Source organism: Leuresthes tenuis, unplaced genomic scaffold (assembly GCF_036924035.1).
Source record: "Leuresthes tenuis unplaced genomic scaffold, fLeuTen1.0.hap1 SCAF_4, whole genome shotgun sequence".
Classification (NCBI taxonomy): Eukaryota; Metazoa; Chordata; class Actinopteri; order Atheriniformes; family Atherinopsidae; genus Leuresthes; species Leuresthes tenuis.
Genome location: NW_027325358.1, coordinates 23,055,499 through 23,081,480, shown reverse-complemented (window position 1 = coordinate 23,081,480; position 25,982 = coordinate 23,055,499). Strand labels below are relative to the sequence as shown.

Genomic DNA, 25,982 nt, shown 5'->3' with positions numbered 1-25,982 from the left:
TTAACCTCACTCCTGCATGTGATTCTAGTGTAGGTCATAATACAGCCCCAGTTCCAAGATAAGTTGGGACCCTGTGTATAAAATGTACATACAAAAAGAAAGCAATGATTTGCAAATCTCATAAACCAATAATATGGCTTCATATAGTGTAGAAAATGTATCAAATGTTGAACATTTTTATTATTTCATGAAAAATATCAGCTCATCTTCAGTTTGGTGACACCAACAAATAAAGTTGGAAAAGAAAATTGTGCTACATAGAAACGACTGAAGGGACTAATGTAACCAATTAGGTTAACTGGCAAAAGGTCAGCAACACGATTGGGTATTAAAGAAAGCTTCTTAGAGACTTTCAGAGCTCAGCATACACGGGAAGAATATAAACTCCCCACAGAAGGGCACCTGCCGGGAGACGAACCTAGAAGCGTCTTGCTCAGAAGCGTTAGTGTTAACCACCAGACTTCCGCGCATCCCTCTATATTTCCAGACTCTAAATCTGTTTGCCATACCCAATAAACTTAATCAACATCTGCTTTTAAAAAAACGTTGCTTTCAATTTGTGTAGACGGCTCACAAACGCTCACCACTGGTAATTACAACATTTACGACAGCCTTTGAATGCCACACAAAAGGCTACTCGTGACGCGTTACGTCGCTACCGCCTCTCGTTGTCTACAGCCTTTAGTAAAGTCAGGTGTCTACATCCCACAGCTGGATTTTCGGAAAGGCTTCAGGAAGTGGGCAATCGCCTCATATGACAAGACAGAGAGAGCTGGACAGTTTGTGGAATCGACCTAAGAAGACAAATGGAAAGCGGTTCGACCCCAACCGGCGACGCCAAGCTGGACCAGGCTGTTCGGCAGTGGCTGCAGTATGATAAGGTGAGCTGATAGCTAACCGGTTAGCTCACTGCGCTGTGGCTGCCCTGCATGTCCCACGAATAAAGCAATAACGTCTGGTTTGTTTCAAAGGTTTTGACTAAAGTGAGGGCTATAACTTAAAATATCAACTGTTGAGATATTGAGGGATTAGATGCAGTGTACGTTTAACGCCCATGATGAGTATTTTATCTTGTGCTTTTTGTTGAGGTCTGTCATTCCCCATCGATTTCAAAGAAATTCGGTAACGGATCTGTGTAATATGGTGATGCAACGAGAGGCAGTGTTCTGGTAATAAGTAACGGCAGTTAGTCAGGGGGAGGGTGGGACTATAGTTATTTGATGACTTTAAGATATATATATACAGAGAGAGAGAGATTAAAAAATCTTCAGAAATTCTTTTGCATTGTTGCCCTCCACATTTCCTCAGGAGGGTTTTGACTCTTCAGTTTCACATGCTGTCAGCAGCTCATTCGCTCAAATATCCTACTCTCGGGAAACCACATGTCAATAGCCTCTCTATGGTACTGTACGGCTAATCATTAGTTTTCAGTGGTAAAAGCTGTGTTTATGCCTGAACTCCCAATGGAACCAGTGGACTCGATGGAGTGGTGGGATTTAAATGTGTGAAAAAATGAATGAAATTAAAAAAATACTGCCGTTAAAAGGAAGTGAGTGACACTGGAGGGTGAGAGTTACAATAATTACAGATGGAAGACGATGGGAGAATGTGAACTAAAGATTGAGCAGGACAAAAAAAAACGATTGAAGTTTAATCATAAATCGTCAATCGGTTTAATAATTAAGTAATTAGTCATTTATTACTGTATTTAAGCGCTTATTTGAATCTATTTGTCTTTAAATTAGTCAAATAGCTCCCTCCACTTTTTGCTTCTCGTTTTGTTTTTTTATGTATTAAAACACAATACCCATGTCATGGGAACAGACCCAGACTCTTCTGTTCTGCTAAACTCTGTGCAGAGACACTTTGTGTCTCGTTTCTCAGACATCATATTGCCACTCAAAGCTTTTCTCAGTTCAATCAGAAGCATCCAAAGTAGTTGCTCTTGGAAAGTTCAGCCTGCCTTTTGCAAGTCTTAACATCCTGTCAGGAAATTACGTTGTTTTTGTCATTGTTATATGGAATAAGCAGCACTTCTCAGTGCGATATCAAAGCTGTTTGGGAGGTTATGGACCGAGAAGACGGAACATAACGTTACTTTCGCAGTTTATGTCTTTGCACTGAAGAAAAGTCCCTGTGGCGTGTTCCGTTAATAGTCACACGTTTGGTCAGGTTTGGTCACACGATGCTCACACACTTAGACTAACAGGCATTTGAACGTCTGATCAACACAAGAGGAGTTCTTCTTGGTCTTAAACAGGACATGCGATGCCACCAATTAGGTCACATTGGAGCAGGGACCCAGATTCATTAGTCTTAGTGTAATTGTGTTAGTGCGGGTCCTCAAGAGCCTCGCTCAATGGTGAAAGTGTCTTACCGGATGGACCGTCTCATGGTATTTATTTACGGTCACCATTGCTAACCAGGTGGGTTCTTCCAGTGGGCTGGAAGAAAATGTGCCATCGCTAATAATTGAAAACTCTTTTAACTGTCTGAAAATTAGGTTGCATGTAAGACACTCGGAAGAACGATCTCCTCTGTGAACTTTCCTCCCCAGAACCCCAAAACCGCATCAATGGTGCAGGACTTGGTGAAGGAGGGAGCGGTGGAGGCTCTGAAGAAATGCTTCTCCTCCAGGATGGAGTTTGGTACGGCAGGACTGAGAGCCGCCATGGGCCCCGGCATATCCTGCATGAATGACCTCACTATCATCCAGACCACGCAGGTTGGTTAATAGATAAACGGCTGCTACAAATTCCACATCTGTACAGGAATGTTTTCTTTTGCATTGCTTACAAGCAACGTCCTCTGAAACTTACAAGTAGTCCAGTCATGTCCCTAAATCAGTATCTCAAAATCCAGGTTTTATCTCACTGGTATCATCTTGGATTGTTGTTATTTCCGGAATCTTTTAAAACTGCTGTTGTTGAACTCCATCGTTATATTGTCGCATTGCTTCTCGCTTATGAGTCACAGTCCAATGTCAGATCTTCTTTCAGGGTTCTTCCAGCTGGTCTCAGAGTGGTGGTATCGCTAGCAGCTGCAATTCGTCCAGATTCATTTCATTTGTGGTCACATAACAGTCGAATCAGACGGGGATGATCTGCGGGGCCTTTTTTAAAATGGGAAGAAGAGCTGAACTGGCTCAAGCAAAGCCAGTAGGGAAACGCTGCCACTCTCAACTTGAGTTTGGTCAACTATTATTTATTTGAAGCTACCGGGGCTTCATATCTCAGATAAACACAAATGCAGACAACCTTTTCGCTCATGCCAGCACCACAGGCAGCATGTAGATTAATAGCAGGAAATACACTTTGCTGCACAGCAAAGATAAAGGTCCTTGTGGTACCGTAAGATCCATAAACATTTAAAACCGGCACTGGACAGACGTGAAGCTTTTGTCCACCAGTTAGGTCAAGTTTTGTGGGGTTATTTTCCTCCTTTTTTTGTCTGTTTTCTTTTCTTTTTTACTACACAACTAACCTGAATCTTGAGACAGATTAGCACCTGGCTAATTTGCATATGGTTACGGACAGACTTTACCAAAGATCTCTCTCAACAGCTGTGGCTTTATTTTCATGACACTGATAAGAGACGTACAGCTCGTATTTTTCTCACAAGAATAAAAATACTGGAAATCACCTAAAGGACTGAGTTATTTGGACATGATGCCAGTAAAGGATAACAGCAGCATGTTCTGGTGAAAATGGTGACAAACGATGCTGCATTCAGTGACATTACGGCACAAAATGCTGCGTTCAGTTTCATCTCGGATCAATTACTGTTTGATTATATTTGTGCTTATTTCAAGATTTTATTTGTTGGTATTAGTGTTCTTTTTCTGTTTGCTTGCATAACTAATGTTCAAATAAAATTTTATTTATAAAGCATCAAATTACAACAAATGTCGTCTCAAGGCACTTCAAAGACACAGAATCCAATTTATTGTAATACATTCTTAATCCAATCAAATCAAATTAATTAAATTCCAAATTAGTCCAGTTCATCCATACAAAGCCTATTTATTTATTTATTTAAAAAGAAAAAAGTAGCCTAACAGGAAGAAAAACCTCTTGCAGAATCAGACTCAGGAAGGGCGGCCATCTGCCTCCACCAGCTAGTATGAGAGAACAGGAAAGAGGGGACAACAAGCACCATAACACCAGGCCAAGAATGCCTGCTGACAAAGAGAAACACAAGTTAAAGACAACAGTAATGTTGTATGTAAATGAAGAAAAAAGATCAGAGTGCGGAAAGGTGTATCATTGGAGGTCATAACTACGTGATGTTTCAGGATCACCTGAGTCATCCCTAACTATAAGCTTTGTCAAAAAGGAAAGTTTTAAGCCTAATCTTAAGAGAGAGGTAGAGAGGGTGTCTGCTTCCTGAACCCAAACTGGCAGCTGGTTCCACAGAGAGGGGCCTGATAACTGAGCCTGATCATTCAGAGCTTTACATGTGAGGAGAAGAATTTTAGACTCTGTTCTGACTGCTCATTCCTTACTTTTTCATCACAAAGCTTTTTACTACCACATCTCTTCTGCTTATTACTATTGTCAATTTAGCCCTTTATTGTTGATTATTAATCCTACCTAAACACTTTGTTGTGAAAGATGCAGTATAGTTTGATAAAACTTGATTATTCTCACCTGCCCTCTGTCATTCGCTTTCTTTTACTTCCTCTCCAACAGGGTTTCTGTCGCTACCTGGAGCAGAGCTTTGGGAATCTTAAAGAGCGCGGCGTGGTGATTGGGTACGATGCTCGGTCCCACCCTCCCAGCGGGGGCAGCAGCAAGCGCTTCGCCAGCCTGGCCGCTGCGGTTTTCATCAGCCGAGGGGTGCCGGTCCACCTCTTCTCTGACATCACCCCAACACCCTTTGTGGTAATCACTTGAATTTCTCCTTTTAGGATTTCTGTTACCCTGCGTGCCATCATTTTCACTTTATGTTACATAACGTTTCTTTACTTTTTTTGCATTGTTTCTAGCAGCTAGAAGATATTTACTGAAGCTTATCTTTGACAAGATTTATAGAAAAGAAGGTTCTGAGCGGCACAGATGGGCTTCTGTGTAACGCAAGGAAAAAATGGAGAGAAAATAGCTTGTCATGCTATTGTCATGTTTGTTTTCTATAATGGAGAGATTTTCATAGTTTTTACAGGCTGTTATGGAATATGGTTGAGATGTGTCTGACAACAATATATCAAATTTGGCTTCAGTCACTTTCTCTTCTCATTTTTCCCTGCAGCCTTTCACAGTTTCCCACCTGGGTCTGTGTGCTGGTATCATGGTAACTGCCTCCCACAACCCCAAACAGGACAATGGCTACAAGGTAACACTTTTGCTGTTGGTATTTCTGGCTTATGCAGTCATTTTGCCTCATGTAATACCCTGATAATCTGTTTCTATTCCAGGTGTACTGGGAGAACGGTGCCCAGATTGTGTCTCCTCATGACAAAGAGATCTCTAAAGCCATTGAGGAGAACCTGGAGCCTTGGCCAGAGTCATGGAACACCGACGAGGCCCTCAAGAGCCCCTTGCTTAAAGACCCCTACCAGGATAGCCACACACAATATTTCAAAGTCATCCAGAAACACTGTCATCACAGGTGCTTCAGAAACAGATTGTGGAGCAGCATGCGCTGTGTTCCACTAATGATTGTCGCAGGGCTGTAGAGAGAAAAATAGTGAAAATCGACACTAAATCTGCACATTTTTACTTCTTTTCTTCACAGGGAGATAAACAAGAAGTCAGAGGTGAAAATAGTGCACACATCTGTGCACGGCGTTGGTCATACGTTTGTCCAGTCAGCGTTCAAGGCCTTCGATCTTCCCCCTCCATACGCTGTGGAGGAACAGAAAGAGCCCGACCCTGAATTTCCCACCGTCAAATACCCCAATCCTGAGGAGGGAGAGGGAGTGCTGGTGGGTAGTGGACATGCACGCGGTGCTGCCAGCATATGACACATTCAGTCACGTGCAGTAGGCGCTCTGCTGTGGTGCATTGTGACACATGTGTGTGACTGCTTCGCAGACGCTGTCATTTGCTCTGGCAGAGAGGGAGGGAGCCTCGGTGGTGTTGGCAAACGACCCCGACGCTGATCGTCTGGCTGTTGCTGAGAGGCAGGAGAGGTGTGCCTTGAGATAGCACTCATGGTGTTCTACTAATTCCACCCTTCAACACAATGTTAGTGTTGAAATTAAAACCAGCATGTGGTCGTGTGGTCCGTCACATGTTACAGCTGCTCTCATTCCATCCTACACACGCTACAAGCCGGAAGGCACGAGTTTCACTCTCCTCCGCAAAGAAATTCTAAAATGGCTTCAGTGACTCACTAAATGAGGTTTATGGAAAGAAAGTTCACAGAAGAAGTGAGATGGAATCAGGCATGTATTGAAAAAAAAGCCTGTTCTACTTCACTGTCCTCTAAACAGTGGATTATACTTAAGTTCACTTAGATTTTAAATATCTTTAGCCCAGAAATGTGTGGAATCACCAGCAAAAACCCATAATTTGTCATACATGAACTTCTTAAGTCAGTAAAACCCTCAAATTTGAAAAAAATAGCCACACACAGCTCCACCTTTTTCTCCATACATAACTGAGGTCCTGATAAACTGCTGAAATGCTTTGATCATGTCAGCATTTCTTAACGTCCATCTTTCCTTGTCTGTGCCTCAGTGGACAGTGGCGAGTGTTCAGTGGTAATGAGTTGGGAGCGTTGCTTGGCTGGTGGATATTCCACTGCTGGAAAGAGCAGAAGCCCGACGCTGCCGATGTGAAAAACCTCTACATGCTGTCGAGCACAGTCTCATCCAAAATACTGCGGGCCATCGCTCTGAAGGAAGGTTTCCACTTCGAGGTAACACGTTCAAGTTTTTATTCTGTTGATTGCATGTCGCACGTTGCTGGCATTAATGCCTAATGATCTGGGCCTGGGTGTTGTGTGCTGGGACGTCGGTGACATGGCATGAGGAATGCTCCGTTTCTGACCATTGTTGCCCGGTTAGGATTCAGTTATTACAAAATCGGACCCCCAGCTCACTTTATTTATGAGAAAATGCATTAAGTGAAAGTTAATAGTCGCGTTTTGTACTTTGTAAAAGCCAAAAAGTCAAAGCAACAAATGTGGTTTGACAAAGTTTCTCTCATTATGTTTGGACAGGAAACGCTAACAGGGTTCAAATGGATGGGGAACAGAGCCAAAGACCTGTTGGACCAGGGCAAGACTGTTCTTTTTGCCTTTGAGGAGGCCATAGGTATGCAAGCACAAATGAACGTTGTCCACAAGTGAAAGTGAAAGGAATCTGAGAGCGCAGGTTTCATCGGCTCTGCCAGAAACACTTCCACAGTGATTTTTGAGCTTACCTTGTTGCAGTTACAGAGCACAAAATTTGGGGCAAAATGATCTGAATCAACCAAGCTTTGTGTTATTTAGGGATATGAGGGGCAGTTGACAGCTGATTGCACCAGTATTTACTGCCAAAGATGGTATGTCTCCAGCAGAGTGAGTCATGGAAGAGAGGAAATTTCTCCACTTGTGTTCATTTATTTGGAATGTCACAGGAAGATGTTTTCAGAACAGCTTTAGTCCAGAAAAAAACACACCAAACTCTTGATTTGTGATTCTTTTATTGTCATTATACAAAGTACAGAAAAATGTCAAAGCAGTCCTGATGATGAGTTTATTAAAACTAAAGTTTTTCTGTAAAGTTTTGAGCCACGTTTGCAGGCAAACACAAGGCACTGGGTGAAAGTTACAAGGCAGTTGGGGTTAAGATAACAGATGGTTAGACAAACGCGCATAACATAGTTCAGAGCATTCCCATATTATAAGATTACGATGCTGTAATTTGATTCGCATGCCTTTGCTCACACTGCGTTATTAAAAGAAGCGACAGCTGACCACAGCAACTGGAGAATCGAGACATGCTGTGAATGAACTGAAAATGCGTGTGTGTTGCAGGATATATGTGTTGTAACTCTGTGTTGGACAAGGATGGAGTGAGTGCTGCAGCCATAGCAGGGGAGATGGTTTCCTATCTGGCCACTAAAAACAAAGGTCTCTCTCAGCAGCTCACTACCATCTATGAAGAGTAAGATGCACAGATTGATACATCACACTTGTCTAACTTTCAATTTCATAGTCCAGTGGGTTGTCATCGCAGACTAACTCTTCCACTCTGTATTTGTCATCATCAGGTATGGGTACCACATAAGCAAGAACTCCTACTTTATCTGCCACGACCAGGCCGTGATCCGCAGTCTGTTTGAGCGCCTGCGCAACTTTGGCGGCAAGGACAACTCGTATCCCACCGAATGCGGTCAATTCTCCATCTCCGCTGTTCGAGACCTGACTACTGGCTACGATAGCAACCGACCTGACAACAAGGCTGTGAGGGGACAAACTCACACAAATACTTCATGCAGTCAGGGCACAGCATCCCTCTGACATTTGTTTTTGTCCGACAGCATGTTGTCTGCCACCAGACAAACAACAGACATTTTGTTTTGTTGAATGATGAACTGTGGAGGCAGAAACTAAAAACATGGAGATATAACTAAGTTTGTTTCATCAAACCTGTGCACATAAAATGTTTTTCTCAAACGGTTTATCTGGGCTGCTTATCTCTCCCGTCCTTACTTGTCTTCTGTCACTTCTTCCTCCTCCTCTCTCAGGTTCTTCCCACCTCCAGTTCCAGTCAGATGATCACCTTTACCTTCTCCAATGGGGGTGTAGCCACCATGAGAACCAGCGGCACTGAGCCAAAGATCAAGTACTACACGGAGCTCTGCGCTGCTCCTGGGAACAGGTGAAAATAAGCTTATTTTTTTCACTTCTGAGTGTCTTCGGAGGAGCAGTTAACCCTATCTGACTAAACCGTGTTGTGTTTTATTTCTGTTTCTCCCCCCCCCCTTTGGGTCTGAATCAGTGATGTGACACACCTGAAGAAGGAGCTGGACAACTTGGTCGACGCCATCGTTGAAAACTTCTTTGAGCCAGCAAAGAACAAGCTGCAGCCCAAGCCAGAGTAGCGCTAACGGACTAAATAACAACAAATAGTATCTCCCATCACTGTCCAGCATTGCACATAATGTCTTAATTTTTCCAGGAGAGATTCTCAGGCTTGACTCTTGTTTTTAACTCTGTTAATTACCTTTTTTATTTTGTTTTTAAAAACCCAAAACATTTGGACCAGTAAGAATACCAATACTGTGTTATTAACTATCTTTTATTCTATGTTTTTTAATAATCTGAAGGTGTATGGCAACATCTAACCTCCACTTGGTGTTTGCGTTTTCGCCTGTTGTTGGGTTTGCTGACTGGTTCACATTCTGCATCATGTTTTAGATCAGTGTGCCACATTGGTCAAGATTAGCTACATCTGTCAAGTGCTTGGCCATTCTACAGCCATTCCTTCCGATAGATCCGGCCTGTTGCTGATCACTTGCATGTAACAATAAGCATTCCTACATACACTGCGCTGGTACTGAAATAAGAGTTCCCGTAGAGTACAAACGCTCAAAACTACTTGAAGTTGCACACTTCTGTCAGACTTTGAACGTGTAACTAGTATGTAAAATGGCACAGATTTAAGCAACAGTATGATATTTTGAGCTGAAATAAATGATGGGGGGTGTAGGAGGGAATAGTTACGCCAAAGTTACCAGTGTGCTCCTCACAGTTACAGCACCACCAAGTGGAGCCATTGTGCATAATTTTAACGCACCCACCTCTCATTCCTTGATATGATTGTGACATCTCAAAGGGACTCTGTACCTCTTCGTTGAATATAACAATGGCAGCCTCTCACTTTGTATTATGTGTGAATTAGTGAATGCGCAGCTGGCAAATTGCCCTTATGAGCATTATGTGTCTATTACACCGAAATACTGTGCCAGTATAAAATGTTGACCAAATAAAAACTGTTTCTAACGATGTAAAATGTGGAGCAATAAAGTGAGGGTGGAAAATCCAGGTTTACTTATTTACGCTGAGTGTGCGCAGGTTCTCACTGCATCCTTCGCAGCTCACGCGAGCCTCACGCACTTGTCATTCAAAGGAGGAGGAGGAGGAGGAGGAGGGGGGCGGGGGAGGTCGGGTTGGACCTGTCCTCTAAATTTAACTCGAGCTGGAAAACAGCGAGAGCTGTGTAAAGGTCTCCCTCTCTTCTCTGTGTACATGAGTGTTCAGCTGCCCGACTCACTTCTGTGCAGCCATAGTTACTTTGGTACCGCTTTAAGGAGACCTGACAGGAGAGAACTAACAGGTAAGGCTGTGCCGAGAAGGAGGAGAGCATGGAGATATATTCATGTGTTCTTCTGGACCTGCTTTTTTTTAAAGAATTTAATTATTTGACTATTTGCACGCGGCTTGCATGAGTAGCCTCGTGCGCCAAACGTACTTGTATATAAAAAAAAGAATGTAAAGCAGATGAAACGAGGCATACAGAGGTTACAGCGCTCATCTTAAATCTAGTTTTCACTTCCGCATGATGTCCTCGCGCAGCGGACGGACCACCTTTGTCACCGTTGTCTGAAGTTGACAATTTAATGTTTTGCAAGGTCAAGCAGGAGGCATGTAAACAAGACTCTTTGGTTTTCATGTTCCACACCTTCACCAGAGTATTTTTGTCCCGTGGAAGACGTTATCTGTCCCGGTATTCGTGTTTGACGTGCAATGGGACGTTTCCACCCCACGTTTAAATCGTAACTCGCCATCTCAGACGTTTGTGAGAAATGCTACGACCTCTCTATGGCAGACAGTTCTAAGCTGTACGACTGTGACAGTGTCGCTCTCGGTTGTTTGTCTTGAAACTGTAAAAGTCACTCAGCTGCTTTAGTGTCCTGGGAAAACTGCCCTGCTTCAATACAAATGCAGCGAAATAAATGTTCACTTTGTATCTTTATGGTCCTTTTAAATCTTGTAAGAAAAACAGAATAAGCCCACAGCTATGGCTGTCATTTTAGGTGCTGTATGTAAAGGTGTCTCACTGATGTATTGCAGGTAAAGTGGCGGCACACAGCTGCCTCTCGTCTCAGAAGCTATGGAGGGACTGTACTTTGAAGTGAAGCCAAAAGGAGGTGAAGTCCGGAGGCCACGGAGCTCTAATAAACCTAGTCCTCATCTAAGCTCAAACCACCGCTCCTGTCCGTCACTTTCGCATCTGACTTCTTCCCCTCAGAGCCTTCAGAAATGGAGAGGACAGGTGGATGCGGCGGCAGGGGAGGAGATAAGATACAAACTAACAATGACTGGTTCTCTGCCAGTCCACAATCTGACCACCATGGCCATGCTGCCCTGGGTGGTGGCTGAAATCCGCAGGTCTGCTGAGAAGGATGCGAGTGCTGGGCTGCGTTGTGGTAGGGGCGGAGGTGGTCGGTTGGACTCTGCTCCGTGCAGTAAGACAGTTCTTCTTTGTGTTTCGGCCTCCTGTGTACGGTGTGTGTCTGCTCTGGGAGAGCAATGTCTCTGGGACCCTCTGACACACGCGGTGTTGTTTGAATGTCGTCCTCACCAAGTGACCAAGCTGATTCACAACAGTCAGGAGCCCGACAGCTTCGCCTGCCTGGTGAGAAGCACACCAAAGTGCGCCTGCTATGTCTTCCAGTGCCAGGACAGCACCAAGGTTGGTATGCATGAGGACAATGAAAGTCTGTGTCTTGAGCAGAAGACATATACTCATGTGTGGAAGGAAATATTTGAGTTCTACTCTACAGATTGGGTCAGAAGTGTCCATACACATTGTGTGCATGGATGACATGGCAAGTTGGTTTTAAATGAATTCTTTGAAATGATCTGTGTCTGGGGCTCAGTGACTACACAACATTTTCTGATCAAGAATGAGAAAAGATTGGGTTTTCTGAACTCGACACGGTGACAATTTTGCATCCAGGCTCAAAAATGTAAAGACACGTAGCACCTGATATTTGGTTGAATGTCCCCCTGCCGAGTTACATGTTGACAGACAGTTGTAGCAGCATTGAACAGTTCTGTCTGGACAGTTGACCACTCTTTGGGCCAGAATTTGATCAAATTTGTTGGTTTTCCCAGAACAGACCTGACTTTTAGAATTACCATGCATTCTGTAGTGGCAAAAACCGCCCCAGAGCATGAAGCTACCACCACCATGACAATAAAGCCTTCCTCTAGGAGGGTTTTCCTTGTCTATGTGGTCAGCTGCATAGTTCAGTCGAGACTGATCTGGAGCTGAACAGAGAATTCTTTCTTACACGCAAGCCTCTCAGCCTGCGGCAAGGTTAAACTTGCTTGATTGTATCCTATGACGCTAGTGTTTGAGTAACTTCCAGTTCAAATTAGACACGTGTCTTTCCGGTAATAACTGTAGTTCTTCCTTATAAATCAAAAAGGGGCTTCCACTAATACCAAATGACAGACAATGAGAGCTCAGAAGAAGGCATCTATCAGCAACAAATGAGGCCAGTTTTTCATAAATCAAGGGGAGCGGGCTCATAATGAGGAATGTAGGTCTGTAATAAACACATCAACACAACCTCGGCCTATAAATGTAGAGGTAGTGTAAAAGAGCAACAGGGGCAGCCTGGCAACGACTCTCTCCTATATTTATATGTGTGACAAAAAGCTGGCTGAGCTTTAAATGTGACCGTATCAGTATTTGTCGGGGACATCCCGCAGAGAGAAATTGGGCCTGGCTTTGGCATCACTGCAGCCTACGCATGCTGCACTTTCATTCCAATCAGCAACACCAGCAAATGTTCCGTCCACTAATGGTGTATTTATTAACGTGCCCTGCTGACCGGCACACTCCTGACCTCTAATCCTTTCGCCTCTCCTCCACATGGCGAGCATTTCCAAAAGCCTTAGTTTGAACGGCAGAGGTCCAGCTGCTGTCTGAGTCGATTCTGTGACATTCGATAGCATCCCATGCCCAACATACCACACACAATGAGGTATATTAGACGCAAAACCGAAGGAAGTCAGAATTCAAAATGTCAGTTTGACCTTAACCCCAGTCTCTGTCTTGCTCCTCACATGACAGGTGTGCACATGTAGGGGCTCACGTAACAAATACCCGCACGCTTCAAATACATTAACAGCCAGCGGGAGCCGCGTAGTTGACTGTAAACATCGCTGAGTGTATACTGTGGCAGAGAGGACAGCAGCGGACGGGCTGCACTCGGTCACCATCACAGACTTTTTTGTGTCCTGATGCGTGTTTTCTTGGCAGTGAGAAAATTAGCCTAATTTACATCAACCAGTCAGGATATGAAACCACGTTACTATGGAGACCACTTCCTGTGTCATAATGTATTTGTGATGGACTTTTTGTGTGGGTTCTTGTTGTTATTACTGTTTTCAGCCCTACCAGAAGTGTGATGATGAGCTCAGCCTGACCACCTGTTGCTCTAGATCTGTCAAACTGGGCTTAAACACACACACACACACTATTACAGACATGCTAATTATGAATACAATGTTAAGGCAAAATTGTTTGGCTTATATATGAACTTTGATAGTTACAACTCTTGTCTTTAGTCTTTAGTAGGTGATGTAAGGTAAGTTCTTCCTACCCCAAGTTCTTCCTACTTTTACTTTGACTTTGATTTTATTTCAAGCAATATAAACTCAATATATTTAATCTTTTTTTCTTTTTTTCTTCACCACTTAATTTAATTTGTTAATATAAACCGATTCCTGCATTTCAGGCCCGGGACACATCCAAAGAAAGCTGGTACAGGGGCAGTTTGAGGCTGGGAATGATGTTATTTTAAACAGCTGATGTCAAAAGGTGATTTTTAGATCATAATTTGGTACAAAAGCAGTATGTATCACAGTTTAAGTCTATTAGAAGCCAAGATGGGCAGAGAGTCTCCAGAATGCATGAGACATTGAAATGTTTTGAAAGAATGTTTCCATAAGAAAGATTGGAAGAGATTTGCGTATTTCTCCATTATGTCATTAAACTATTCAAGGAGTCGAGAGAGCGGTCAGTGTGTAAAGGGCACAAGCCTAAGCTGGACAGGCATAATGATCTATCCCTCACCCGACACTATGTCTGGAGCCATCATTCATCAATAGCTGTTATAACCACATGGGCTAGGGATTACCAGAGAAAACATTTGTCAAGTGTTACGATACAAGAGTTACTTTCACAAAGGCCAAAAACCTTGGATTCAAACTGTCTGCAACATAGCAAAGATCAAAGTAAATACGAGTATTATTGGCATAGAGGGGGATGCAACGGAAAGCTAAAGATGCTTTTCTTTTTTCTTTTTCCCTGTTTTGATGAAACACTGCGCATATTGCACCATTTGAGGGTTTTTGGCCCGCTGAAGGTTGGAAAAGAAAGTGTCAGGATGATGCTAAGATGTAAACTAGGATCTCTGTGTAAGCCACGGACAGGCTGTGAGAAATAAGAGTTGTTAAAAAAAAAGAAAATCCTGTTAACTGGTCAAACTGGCGTAAAGCAGGCCTGTAGCTAGAATTTTAGTGTGAGAGAACACACAGCCACACACATACCAAATGACACTGCATATGAGATCACTGTCACTTTCAAGCACAAAATGTGACAGTTTACCAACCAGCAGTTAATTTTCACCACAGTATCATGTGCAACAAAAGTTCAAATGTGTTTGTCGCAACCACCTGGTGTTCTATACCAGCGAGGTCCGTCTGGGGTGTTCTCAATTTAATTGTCAAAGACATAGAGTCAAACACGGTGGTTTTAGCAATACTTTAAACAAGTTTTTTTTTTAAAAATTTTTATATTATGACAAAAATGGATCAGGGCCTAAAGTTTGTGCATCTTGCTTGTTGAGCACTAGTCTGAATCAAAGCTTGAAGTCACTTTTTATAGGCAGCTAAAAATCATTTCATCCTTAATTTTGGTGGGGGTTTTCACCCATTTTCCAGCAAAGTTTCTAGTTCTGTGAGATTCCTGGGCCATCTTTCGTAATCTGATCATTAGAAGTCTAGGCATGTTTTTTTTTTTTTTTTAAGGCGCATGCTCTCTATGTGCTGCAGTATAAACCCAAATAATGAATTATCCATACACTGTGCTCAACAGTGGAAGTCTACAGACTTTTCCACCAGCGCACCCTTGTTCACTGCAGCCAAAATGTTCTGTTTGACATCCATCACTCCTCAGGACCTGTTTCCAAAACATATTAGTGTTTAGATTTTCATTTTCAAACTCCAGAGGCAGAATTTTGTGGTGACGGGTGGGAGAGTAGTTCTTCGAAAGTCTTTTCCATCAAGGTGTGGCTGCGCAGAAGAACAGCACATCAGCTCTCCAGAGATCAATCTTAAAAGAGTTGTTTTTTTCTTTTTTCTTGTAATCCAAGGAGCAGTGTTGGAAGGTTTTCTTGGTCTAGACCTCAATTGGACTTACACTACTTCTATTAACTATTGATTCTGAAACTTTGAAGAAAGCTTGCCATCTTCTTATAGCCTTTTCACCCTCTTTATTGACAGTGATTTTTAAAAAAATGTTTTATGGTGCTGAGCAGCAGTTTAGTGGAATCCCTGAGCTTTTCCAAAGCTTTGACATTTGTTTTTCCCTGATGACATAGCTAACAAGCTAACTACAGCGACCTTGACCTTGTTTTAAATTTCAAGAGCTCAAACCCCCTTTGATAAGTGCAAAACGTTTAAATGTGTGTGTGAGGAGATGTGGGATATGAGGTTGGTTACACAGTTCAAAACACAGTTTTTGTTTGCGGTGAAAACGAATTCGATGGGAAAAAAGTACGTCCTTAATTGGAGCGATAAAGGGAAACTTCCTGCTCTGTCTGCTTACACAGAAACTCTCCGGGGGCTGCTGGGTTTTCCCCTCCAGCTGCAGCGGTAACAACAGAGTCACCACTGGGTGTCACCACACACGCGCGTCATGTTCACGGTGTCTCAGGATGGAAATCTTTGTTGGAATTTGTGTTTGTTGGACTGGTTGATTTCAGTGACTGCCGACAAGTGTTGTGTTTGCAGACTCGTAATTATTTCTGAAATTGTTAATTCGACCCCATTCATAGAAAAACAGAAAAGTCGCCATTCACACAAGCTATCTTTCTTTCCCCATCATCTCCAGTGCTCTCGAGCAAACTTTAGGGCAAATATATCACATGCTGGTTTCATTTGATTTTGAAACTCTATTTTCATTTAAAAAGAAATGCATGATTGGAAAATCAAGGCGTTATACATGCAATATATGTGTATTTAAAAATGACACTGTAAGCTTTTCATTTCACCAAATTTGCTATTAGGAGGATAATAGGTTTGTGTATGACAGAAGGTTTATTACAGACAGCTTTTGAGGACTCTAATCTTTTTAAACTTTCACGTAAAAAACATAGATTTTGCAGCATTAGGTTGCAATAAATATCCATCTATGAAATTGCACTCCCATGACAAACATTTTTGTTCATCAGCGTTCATGATACTTACAAGTGAGTTTCTTCATGTCTTTTATAGCATCATGACAGTTTATGTCATGTATTTAAAAAGTGAGCGGTGCCCACTATAAGCCTGAATACTGCTTACATTGGGAAGACATGCTGGGAATGTAGTTGTGACTGTGGAGTTTGACACACAGAGACAATGGGCATCTAAATGATGACGAAAGGACCCAGGCATTATATTGGCTGCAGACTTCTGGGCATAAAGTTAACAACCACCAGATCTCGGTTAGCAATTACTGTCGATGGGCATTAATTCGTGCTGATTGGGCCTGTTCTGCCAGCAGACAGGAAGATACTGTTTATGTACATGCATGCCAACGATGTTAACAGATATAATCCCCACTAAGCAACGGTAACGTTAAAAACCGCCCAAACTTTTTCCGGGATAGACTGTGTCCAGCCCACTCTCTCGATGCATTACTGGGTTTCTGTAAGTCAAAATCTCCACAGTTAGCTGGAAAAAATCAGAAGTCACTTGGTCAGCCTTCAAAATAAGAAGAGTATTTGCAGGGGTTCAATGGATAATTATGTGAAAGATTTGAATTTATTTTATTTTGAAAGCTTTACACCGGATATGGTGCGGACGTCTTATGCTCACAAGCTTGACAACTACGGGATCCTACTTGGTTTCAGGGAGCAAAATGAACTTCCCAAAGATATGATATTGAAGTTCTCCACACTGCAAGGAACCAGTTACTGAGAGGTAGCCGTTCAGATTTGGTCTTTGTTAAGTTTATAGCGGATGGGATGAAAGCGAGACTCCAGCGACTCACCTTGTTCAACAGTAAACAGGAGCAGAAAGATGTAAGTGAAGTTAATAAACTTGTTCCGTTCGCGTGCCATGCTAAGAGGACAGTTAGCTAGCGTTAACCGAGCATTAACTTCAGTCAAATTAGTGCAACTTGTTAGCTAACTTCATTAAGGTAGCTCACTTTAATTATAGTTTGTCAAGCGATTCCAGCAGAATAAATATACAATAAAGGGCTTTTTCAGTAATATTCAGTGGTGACATGATATGAGCTTTAGTCCATGTACAGGGTCTTGTTTTTATGTTAGGTATTCCTGTTTGTTGGCGTTAAGTTAAGGCTGTTGCTCCTCATCCTGTCAGTTGGATGCTGTTGTGGGTCAAGTAACACTAACTGCGTTTAGGTGTGACTTCTGTTTTTTAAATTTTTTTAATCACCGGTCCATTGCTGTCCAACTGGTTGTAAACTTTCAGATCTTGTAGGAAAGTCGACAGCAGTTTTGTTTGGTCATGTACTGGTTTTCAAACTTCCTCTAAAGTTGGAAGATAAGATTTCACATGAACTTTGGTACTTTAACCATGTCTGAAATCTACAGATTTAATCGAGACGGGCAGTAGAATGGTTTGAATACCACAGGATTGATGTTACAGATATTTTATCTGTTGCAGGCCAGATTTCAGATTTTAGGGATTTTAATATTTTTCCATCATATGGAAAATCATCTTTTGGCTTTGGACACTTATTTAGGCATTTTCTGATCTAACCTGAAGAGAAATCAATAATGAAGACAGTCGATATTTAGTTGTTTTGTGACAAGTCTATAGTAACAGATAAAGAGGAACATCACTTGTGTTACACAATATATAGTCTCAGTATTGATGTCGTGATGTGCGGATGCGGGATGATCACATCACATAGCATTGGTCTTAAGAAGGGCAAATTAATTCAAACTTGTTGTGTGACAACTTTTTTTTAATTCTGTGATAGAAATGGAAAAACTCAAATGTATTTAATTTCCCGTGACTAATTTACAGAAATCTGTCGAAGCAAAACAACATTTTGTCAGTTTTCAAAGCTTTTTCATACTCAACACAAATGACCCAGATCTGTAGGCAAATCAGCGGTTCATTTGATGGTTATCAATCACTGTGTGTTCATACAACTGGGACGTTATGTGCGAGGCCTGAGGACTCGTTTGAGTTGGAAGGAGCTACAGCCAATGAGAGCACAAGAGACGGGGTCAGACAGGTTTGTCTGACTCTGACCTGTTATGGGATGCTGCTCACATCCAATTTGACTTGTTAGAGTTGGGGTTAAGGGGCAAGTGTAGGGGTTCACAGGTGTGGAACCGAAAATATTAGGACAAGCGACTTGGATGTGGGCGTAGTTGAATGGTTCAATTCCATCTTTTCAGAGGTCGCACTGAGAGGCCTCTTGGGTCAGGGGACACAACAGACTCATACCTGGAAAAGGAAAACCAAAATATACAAACAAACAGGTTGAAGAGCGAAAATGAAGTCAATGACCAGGAGTTACTTGTGTCACATGTACTGTTAATGATGAGAGAGATTTATCTGCATGACAGCTAGAACTGCTTGATATAGATCAGTCAGACGAGTCGGGGGTTAGGTCTGGCATAAAGACCTTGTAGTTTGTGGTCTCCTGTTGCAGATCAGCCATGCTGTGCGAGCACGCTTCAAAATTCCAAAAGACAAAAGAAGGTTGTCACGTAGGATGAACCGTACAACCATCCAACAACCAGCTGGAGCAGCCAGTTCTCTTAGGCCGTTGTTACTAATTGTCAGACGCTTAATAAAGCTGAGGGCATGAAAATCCAGTGTATGCTTGGGTACAGCTAACACCGATCAAATCTAGGTGTATGTGTGAGAGTGTGCGAGTGAGTCAGAGCAGTATCGCCTCTCGAGCTGTTGAACGCAAGCCAGAGCTTTTCTTCTGGAACAGGAGGCAAGTCGTTCTGTACGCTGTGTTAGTCACAGCATCTGTCTCAAGCTCTTCCTTCAGCAGTCTGGTTCTCCAGCAGGCTGTTAGAGTTGGTTTACTGCCACTGAGTACATCTACCCCTGTCCGCTAGTATTAAGTAGGTTTAAATTATAATAATCCAGTAATGCCTCTTGAAAGAGGAGACCTCAAACTTTAAAGATAAAAGACTGGTTTCTATTTATACTGCAGATGGCATTTTGATTTGGCAACGAACATGCTTCCAAAAGTGCTTGGAGGTAATGATTACACAGAATTGTCCTAAACGACTTTCATGGTTGGATCTTAAATCTCCCTTTTCCTTTTTTGGCCATACCCTCTTCTTGTAATTCTGTGGTCCTGCGTGCTTTTCCCTCCCTCACTTTGTGTCACCTCATGTGACACTCTCTGCTTTGTGTAAAGAAAAAAAAGAAAAGCTGGTAAACCGAAGGCACCTTCCTGTCTTTTTTTTTTTTTTCTTATTATAACCGACAGTCTATTCCTGTTGCCCATCTGCTCCTCACAGTTTTCTCAGTAGCTGCTCATTCTGTTCCTCTTTATGTGAAACTTAATATGTCCACCGTGCAGTCCCCTTCGTCTGTTTGGAGTCATGCGGCGGTGACGTCTTCTGCTATATGACTACCCTGTAAAATGTTCTTCTTTCTCTCCTTTGCGCTTCCTGTTAGTGATGTGTCCCCTTCTGTTTAATATACATAGAACTTTGAACTTTGCTATGCTTCACAAGGCACAAGACTCGGGCACATGACCGTGAGAAGTGCAGGAGGGACTTTTAGCTGTTTCGTTCATCTTCTTGACTGGCTGGTGTGTCATTGAGTTTTCTGTGACTCTTTTTGGTCATTTCCAACGCTGTCCTTTTTCCTGATAGCATGCACCAAATCTAAAGTGGTATAAGTGTAACGATACCTTTAATGAGACGTTTGGCTCCTTTATTTTGTTTCTTTATTGGGTTAAACAAAAAATAAGGTCAAATTTAGATGCTGAGTCGAACATAAGTTGATATTTTTATCATCGTGTCTGGATGAAAAACTTGAAACTTTTAAGCCCGCTGCTTTTTCACAGATATGTGACACACTGCTGCTCCTTAAACTATTAAATGGCTTAGGTAGACCAGATCATTGAACTAAATCTAGAAACGTGTCAGGTGTGAAAGGTCGAACCTTTAAAGCCCCCCCCCACACACACACGCATATAACTGTCGTATCCGAAGTTGCTCGTCTTTTCAGATTTACCGTAAGGTGTAATGCACGTTCTCTGTTTAAATTGATCTGCTCAAAGTGGAGAGTTTCTGAGCGCTTGTCTAAATGCTCAGTTAAAAAAGGAGGACCTCAGTTTAAAGTCACAGGAGGAACACGCAGATCTAGACGCCGGCACTGTTGTAACTTCTGTAATTCTGCAACAGTGGCAGAACTTTTTGATTGGACACATTGATACAGGATTATGCCTCCTCTATCTGATCCGTGTGAACAAGCAACAGCAGCATAACGAGGGCATTTCGTCTGCAGGGATATAGAACTATCTATGTTTCAGCATTTGTAATTCTAAGATCTTCTATATCATTGAAAATAAGCAGATTATGTCTAATCTCTACATAAGATACCATCACCAAAAAGTTTATTTTGTTTGTTGAACCGACCTGCAACTTCTCTAATTTTGCATGTCCTTGTGTAACTTCCTTCCTTTTAAGGTCAGCACTACAGTAAATCTACTCCTTTGTGGCACGATGAGGGACATCCAGCTTTTCTGTGAGACGCGGTGTGTGTCCTAATCCTATTTGAGATCGGCCGCGTGTAAATGTTCCACTGTTAGAGACGGAAACTAGCAGGCCCTCAGTCAGCTTCTCCACACTCCTCATATTTATTACACTCGAGTCGTTGTCATAGACGGGGGTCAAGAGTGTAAGTGTGATGACTGATGACGTTCTAAGAAATGTGTCCGTCTGCTCTCATCAAGCGTGGAGAGATTAACATTCCTGACGAACAGTTCTCTGGACTTCGTCACATGAACAGATAGAAATGGCTGCCATTGCCTTGAGTAGTTTTGTTATTTGCGTATGCGCTGATTATTATAGATTAAATTCCATCGAAATACTCAGAACCGAGTGTTGTCTTTTTGAATGCTTGTTTGAACCAAATCCTAAACGCAGTAAAAGTAGCGAAACGTTGTATTTAAGAAGAAGATCCCACCAGACGCAGCTATTATGGTTTGACCTAACACTGAAACACTGATTCTTCACGCTGTTCAGTATCTTTGATAACAAAAGGACACAAAAGTGGTTGAAGGAGGAAGAGGAGAGGCGAAGGGAAGGGAAGCACTCATCTTATCTGTTGGTTGAAGTGTTTCAGAGAGCAGAGCAATGAAAGCTGAGGGAACAGTGGGGAAATGGACGGCATAGGAAAACCAGAGAGAGTCTGTTGTCAGTGGACACTTTGCAGACTCCACTTTCATGCCAGCATGATTAAAAAGCAAGTAGACACTTGAGGTAAGAGAGTGAGAGGCACGGTGTCCTGGTTATGGTGGTGATGCTGTGCAAAGCAGTGTTCACGGATAAGCAAATGAAGCTTTGGCTAAAAAGACAGGAGGATTTCTAAAAGGATGGGAGAAATCAATTTAAAAAGAAAGCCTTCATTGCTTCTGCCGTAAGTTTGGAAGTTAAGTTTTTCATTTTATCTGCTCAGGCATTCAGAACCCAATGAAAGGGCCCGAATAACTTCAGTAACTTCTCCTGATCATTCCCTTTTTTAGCATCAGAAGCAGATGGTATTTCTAGGAGAGCACCAGTTAGGAACAAGAAGAACCTTCACAGAACTTGTTTTTGTTTCCATGAGCCCTGTTTATAATATTGATTATAAATAGCTGTCAACATCATTGACAAATACACACTGCTGTTTGATATGAAATGATGAAATTAAACATTACCATACAGGGAAAATAACTCTTGTAATGACCTGATTTTAAAAATATCTTTTGACATTGATGCCCCAAGTTCGCACCAATGTGGGACCACTGTTTTAATTTCTTCCCCTGTCTATAAAGCAAACAGGTCGCTACATTAGCTCCTTCTTTTAAACCGCCGCCACAAACTTTTTATTGGCCTCGTGGGGCCCAGCATTTCTTCCCAGCTCCTTAATGCAAGCGAGCAGAGACGTGGTGCTGTTCTTGAACCGGTTTCCCTGGCTAAAGGATGCTTCTTTTGGCTTTCAGATGGGAAGGAGTGGTTTGAGATTAGGCACTGGCTTCAAACCAGTGCTGGATTTGTCATGGCCAAAAGAGTGCTTATCGATAATTGCTATGTCCGTGTTTCTTTTTCCAAATAAATTACCTGAATTACCTCATATTTACTGCCGATAAATGTTTCATTATTTTCTCTTTTTTTTTTCTAATGAACAAACACTAAACTTCCAAGACCAAATGTGTTCCAGAACCTTTGTGGTGGAGATTATGTGGAGCAGACAGAATTCATAAAGCTTTTGTTATTGGCCAGTTAACCAGAAATGCACTTAGTAACCCTCTCACAACTGCAGTGACGTGCGTAGCTTTGAAAAGTCAAATACAAGCACGTAAAAACTACAGCATGTGAGTGCAAGTCCACGGGAACGATTCATTCTTGTTAAATATATATGTTTTCTTCTTTTTTTTTTTTTTTTTTTTAAAGAGTACCTACAGGGTAAAACAATTAACTACACTTTTGGTATTTAGCTGACAAATTTACAGAGTAGCTTACGGTTTCAGAACAAAGTATAATTTGTGTGACTGTCAGGCAGGTTTTGATTTGAAGAAGAAGAAGGGGATAAAAAAAAAAAGAGAGTGGAGTGGCTGTGCACACCTCATACCGAGGCAAGATACAGCAGGACCTGGCTGTTTGTTTGTCTGTGAGAGTTACCATTCAGGCCATTCCTCCTCATGACATCACTGCTATGACTCAACCAGTGCTTCTGCTTAGCTTGTCTAACTTCCTCTCTTTTGTTCCTCGGTCTGATGCACTGCCATTGTGGTGTTGTGCACTGAAAACCACAAAAGGAGAATCGTATACGGCATTTTCTGATGTACTGTCAGACAGCTGATATTTTCTGACTTGTATGTTGTTGTTTTTGAGTACTAGCTGCATATGGCTTGGTAAACTTTCAAGGGGTCAGCACAAGGCTACAAATCATCGGTATAAAATGTCCTCTGTCTTATAGTAGAGATTGTAGTGAGTATTTTTGTGTAACAGAACACAGGGGTGATCAGTGTTAGTAACGTCAGCCAAACCTTTTCTCGTAGAAAGACCTTATTGGTATCGCTAATAATGTATTTACAAGCCAAAGAGAACTGGAGTTGCAGTGAAATGCCACATTTACGGTTTTTACTTTGTTATAATGAAGATGCATCTTTGTATTCAAGCTCATTAGATAGCCATTCCTCCTCTTTTAATGTTACTTATGGTCTTACCACACAAAGCTCGTCCTGGTAGAGAGCCAAGGTCGCGGTCTGATTATTTATTTTCAGAGGTTGAGCAATGCAGACAAAGCTACAGGTAGAGGCAAAGTGTGGCATATATCGAAGAAACTGACACACAACAGAGTACTGATATCTTTAAGAGATGTTTTGAGTATCTGTGTTAAACATGGGGCCCTGGACTTCTCAAGCTCTGATTAATCCGTAATCCAGATGTGATCTGCACTTTTTTTGTGAGAGCTCCAACCACCAGATGACGTGGCTCTGAGACTGGAAAAACCAAAGACTTTCAAGAGTTTTTGGAAGTCATGGCACTTATTTAAAACCCCTTTTCTTCTTAGCGCCAGCAATGGCAATCCATCAGAAATAGCTCAACATCATGTTTGTCTGTAACTCCGGTTTGAGCTTCTTTTTTTCTTTTTTTCCAAGAGCAACAGCACTCTCTTAAAGTTCGAAAAAAGAACTTTGCAAAAAAGCTTTGATCTAAGTTATTGGGTTTTTTGCATACAAACCTTACAGGAAATGCAAAAACACCATTCTTGAATGGAGTTGTAAAGTTTAAATGTTGCAATGTTAGATCTTTGAGTCCTCAGAATAGCCTTTGGTTTTGATTACGGCTACAGACTGATCATCTTGACAGTAGCTGGCAGCAGTCTTTGCCTTTGTCTTTGTGAAGACAGAACAGATATGCGTTTGTCAGTTTGGTGGTTCGAACCTTTCAGTCTGGCTCATCCCAAACAAGTTCTGTGGGGATCAGGTCAGGTGGCTTAGGTGGCCCTGACATGTCATGCCTATGGCAAAACACCCCAACCTTTAGGGGTTTAAATACTTAGGAATCATGCTTTAATCTGTATGATGAATGTACAAAGTCTGAAGCAAAGTTGATGAACTTTGACTCGTCTATCCATATGACTCTGTTCCAGTCATCCTCAGGACCAACAACAGCCATCTAACTTGAACCAGAAGGTTGACCATCTGCACTGAACTGAGGACGTTTTAGGATGATCATCTGCTTTGAACAAGAATGTTCCTTTTGTTTTGTGGCTGTCTTGAGTTTCTTCTTTCCAGAAGCTCTGCCATGTAGAAGTGCCACCTTGTGCTGCATTAAGGCAATAGGGCAGACGTCGCAGTCAGACTTTTGTTTGAATTAAGTTGAAGCCTAAGCCCAGGAAGAGTTAAGCATATACAAGAAGAACTTATCCCCTGCAGGGAAAATCTGTTAAGCGGCTTTCACTGTGGGGCAGATCGGAGGGTTTTCCAGTGAGGTGATTCAGAGAGAGTGTCGTCTTTACCTCACCTAATGATGTTATTCATGTTTTTTTTTTTTTAGAAGGCTTATCCTTCTTTTGTCAAATTGTATCTGGTCTACAAATGCTGAAACAGGCAGTCCTGTTTCATAGGAAAGCATCATCTTTTTCTGCAGTTGTTTAAAAGAACGAAGTCTGGTATGGAAGTAGCTTTTGAAAAATTTCTGCTAATGTTTTAAAAAAGAACTTTTGCAGAATAGCAGAGCATGAGAGCTGCACTGTCTATTGATCTTAGCTTCTGAAGTAGTTTTAAATCGCTTTCAAAGATTAGAAGAGCCAAACATTTCCATGTGGTTTATGTAATATTGAACCTAATGATCTTTTGCCTTGTCATGGTAAAAATTGAAGTGTTAGCATTTCCTGATACTTCTGTGTATCACTACAGCCGTAATAGATGGGTACAATGTGATATATAGCAGTTGTATTTAACCTTTAATAGAGCCTGCTGATGGTCAGGGAGATCCTGCGTTATTGGTGGAAAGAATAGATACAGAAAAGGGATTGTTGTGTTAGCATGAGTTGTGGTTCATTTGTTCTGAGGTGTCCTAATTAGACACCTAATGGCCACTGGTTGGCAGACAACCTCAGGTTGAAGGGATATCAGCTTAGTCAGAAACGTGACTCCAGTAAATGCTATCGAGCTTTTTGTGTGCTAAAAAATAAACTTTTTCTTTATGTACAACTCACAGCCTGTGCGTTCAACAAATTAGTCACACACATTCGAGCTAAAATAGAGCCTGCACAGCTGTTTCCTCCTGAGTCGTACGCAGAGTTGTGGATGTAGACGTTCTCAGTCTGAGCATCATTCTGAAAATCTTGGCTCCTTAAGGTCCTCCACAGTCTGACCTACATTTATCTTCTTTGTTTGTTCAGTCTCAGTGCAAAACATAATAGGCCCATTCACCCTCTCTGTCTCAGTGTGCTCGTGGACCTTGAGACCCGGAGCTGAATGAAGCGTGTACAGTCAAAACAGCAGCTATTAGCAACCTCTGCGAGGTGTTTCTGAGAGAGCACAGAAGTTAGAGCCGACGTGTTGACTGTGAGCACTTCTGTCTTTACCC

At 42.1% G+C, this 25,982-nt stretch overlaps 2 protein-coding genes across 6 annotated transcripts in view; both read left to right on the top strand.

Moving 5' to 3' along the window:
* The first annotated feature begins 670 nt into the window (after positions 1–670).
* pgm2 (phosphoglucomutase 2) lies at positions 671–9,965 on the top strand. Its single transcript, XM_072383280.1, has 13 exons — positions 671–881; positions 2,558–2,725; positions 4,692–4,883; positions 5,248–5,331; positions 5,414–5,607; positions 5,734–5,923; positions 6,033–6,130; positions 6,681–6,861; positions 7,165–7,258; positions 7,966–8,095; positions 8,202–8,394; positions 8,679–8,812; positions 8,933–9,965. Exons 1-13 carry the CDS (start codon positions 807–809, stop codon positions 9,033–9,035), a joined length of 1,836 nt encoding a protein of 611 aa, XP_072239381.1. The 5' UTR covers positions 671–806; the 3' UTR covers positions 9,036–9,965.
* Positions 9,966–10,107: 142 nt separating this feature from the next.
* The window catches only part of tbc1d1 (TBC1 (tre-2/USP6, BUB2, cdc16) domain family, member 1), a 46,990-nt gene continuing 31,115 nt past the window's right edge, over positions 10,108–25,982 (top strand). For 2 of the 5 annotated variants that reach the window (XM_072383277.1, XM_072383275.1), the window contains exons 1-2: positions 10,108–10,270; positions 11,008–11,629. In XM_072383277.1, coding sequence (XP_072239378.1) covers positions 11,048–11,629 — 582 coding nt within the window. In that variant the 5' untranslated portion in view covers positions 10,108–10,270; positions 11,008–11,047. Of the gene's footprint in view, positions 10,271–10,528; positions 10,582–11,007; positions 11,630–17,015; positions 17,241–25,982 lie in introns of those variants that run through there. The other 3 variants (XM_072383278.1, XM_072383276.1, XM_072383279.1) reach the window with 3 other exon arrangements.

Bases quoted from the DNA above. Each gene is read 5' to 3' on its own strand.
- pgm2 (XM_072383280.1), top strand. From the start codon at position 807: ATGGAAAGCGGTTCGACCCCAACCGGCGACGCCAAGCTGGACCAGGCT. The intron at 7,259-7,965 runs GTATGCAAGCAC...TGTGTGTTGCAG, and splicing joins TGCCTTTGAGGAGGCCATAG to GATATATGTGTTGTAACTCT. The intron at 8,096-8,201 runs GTAAGATGCACA...TGTCATCATCAG, and splicing joins CTCACTACCATCTATGAAGA to GTATGGGTACCACATAAGCA.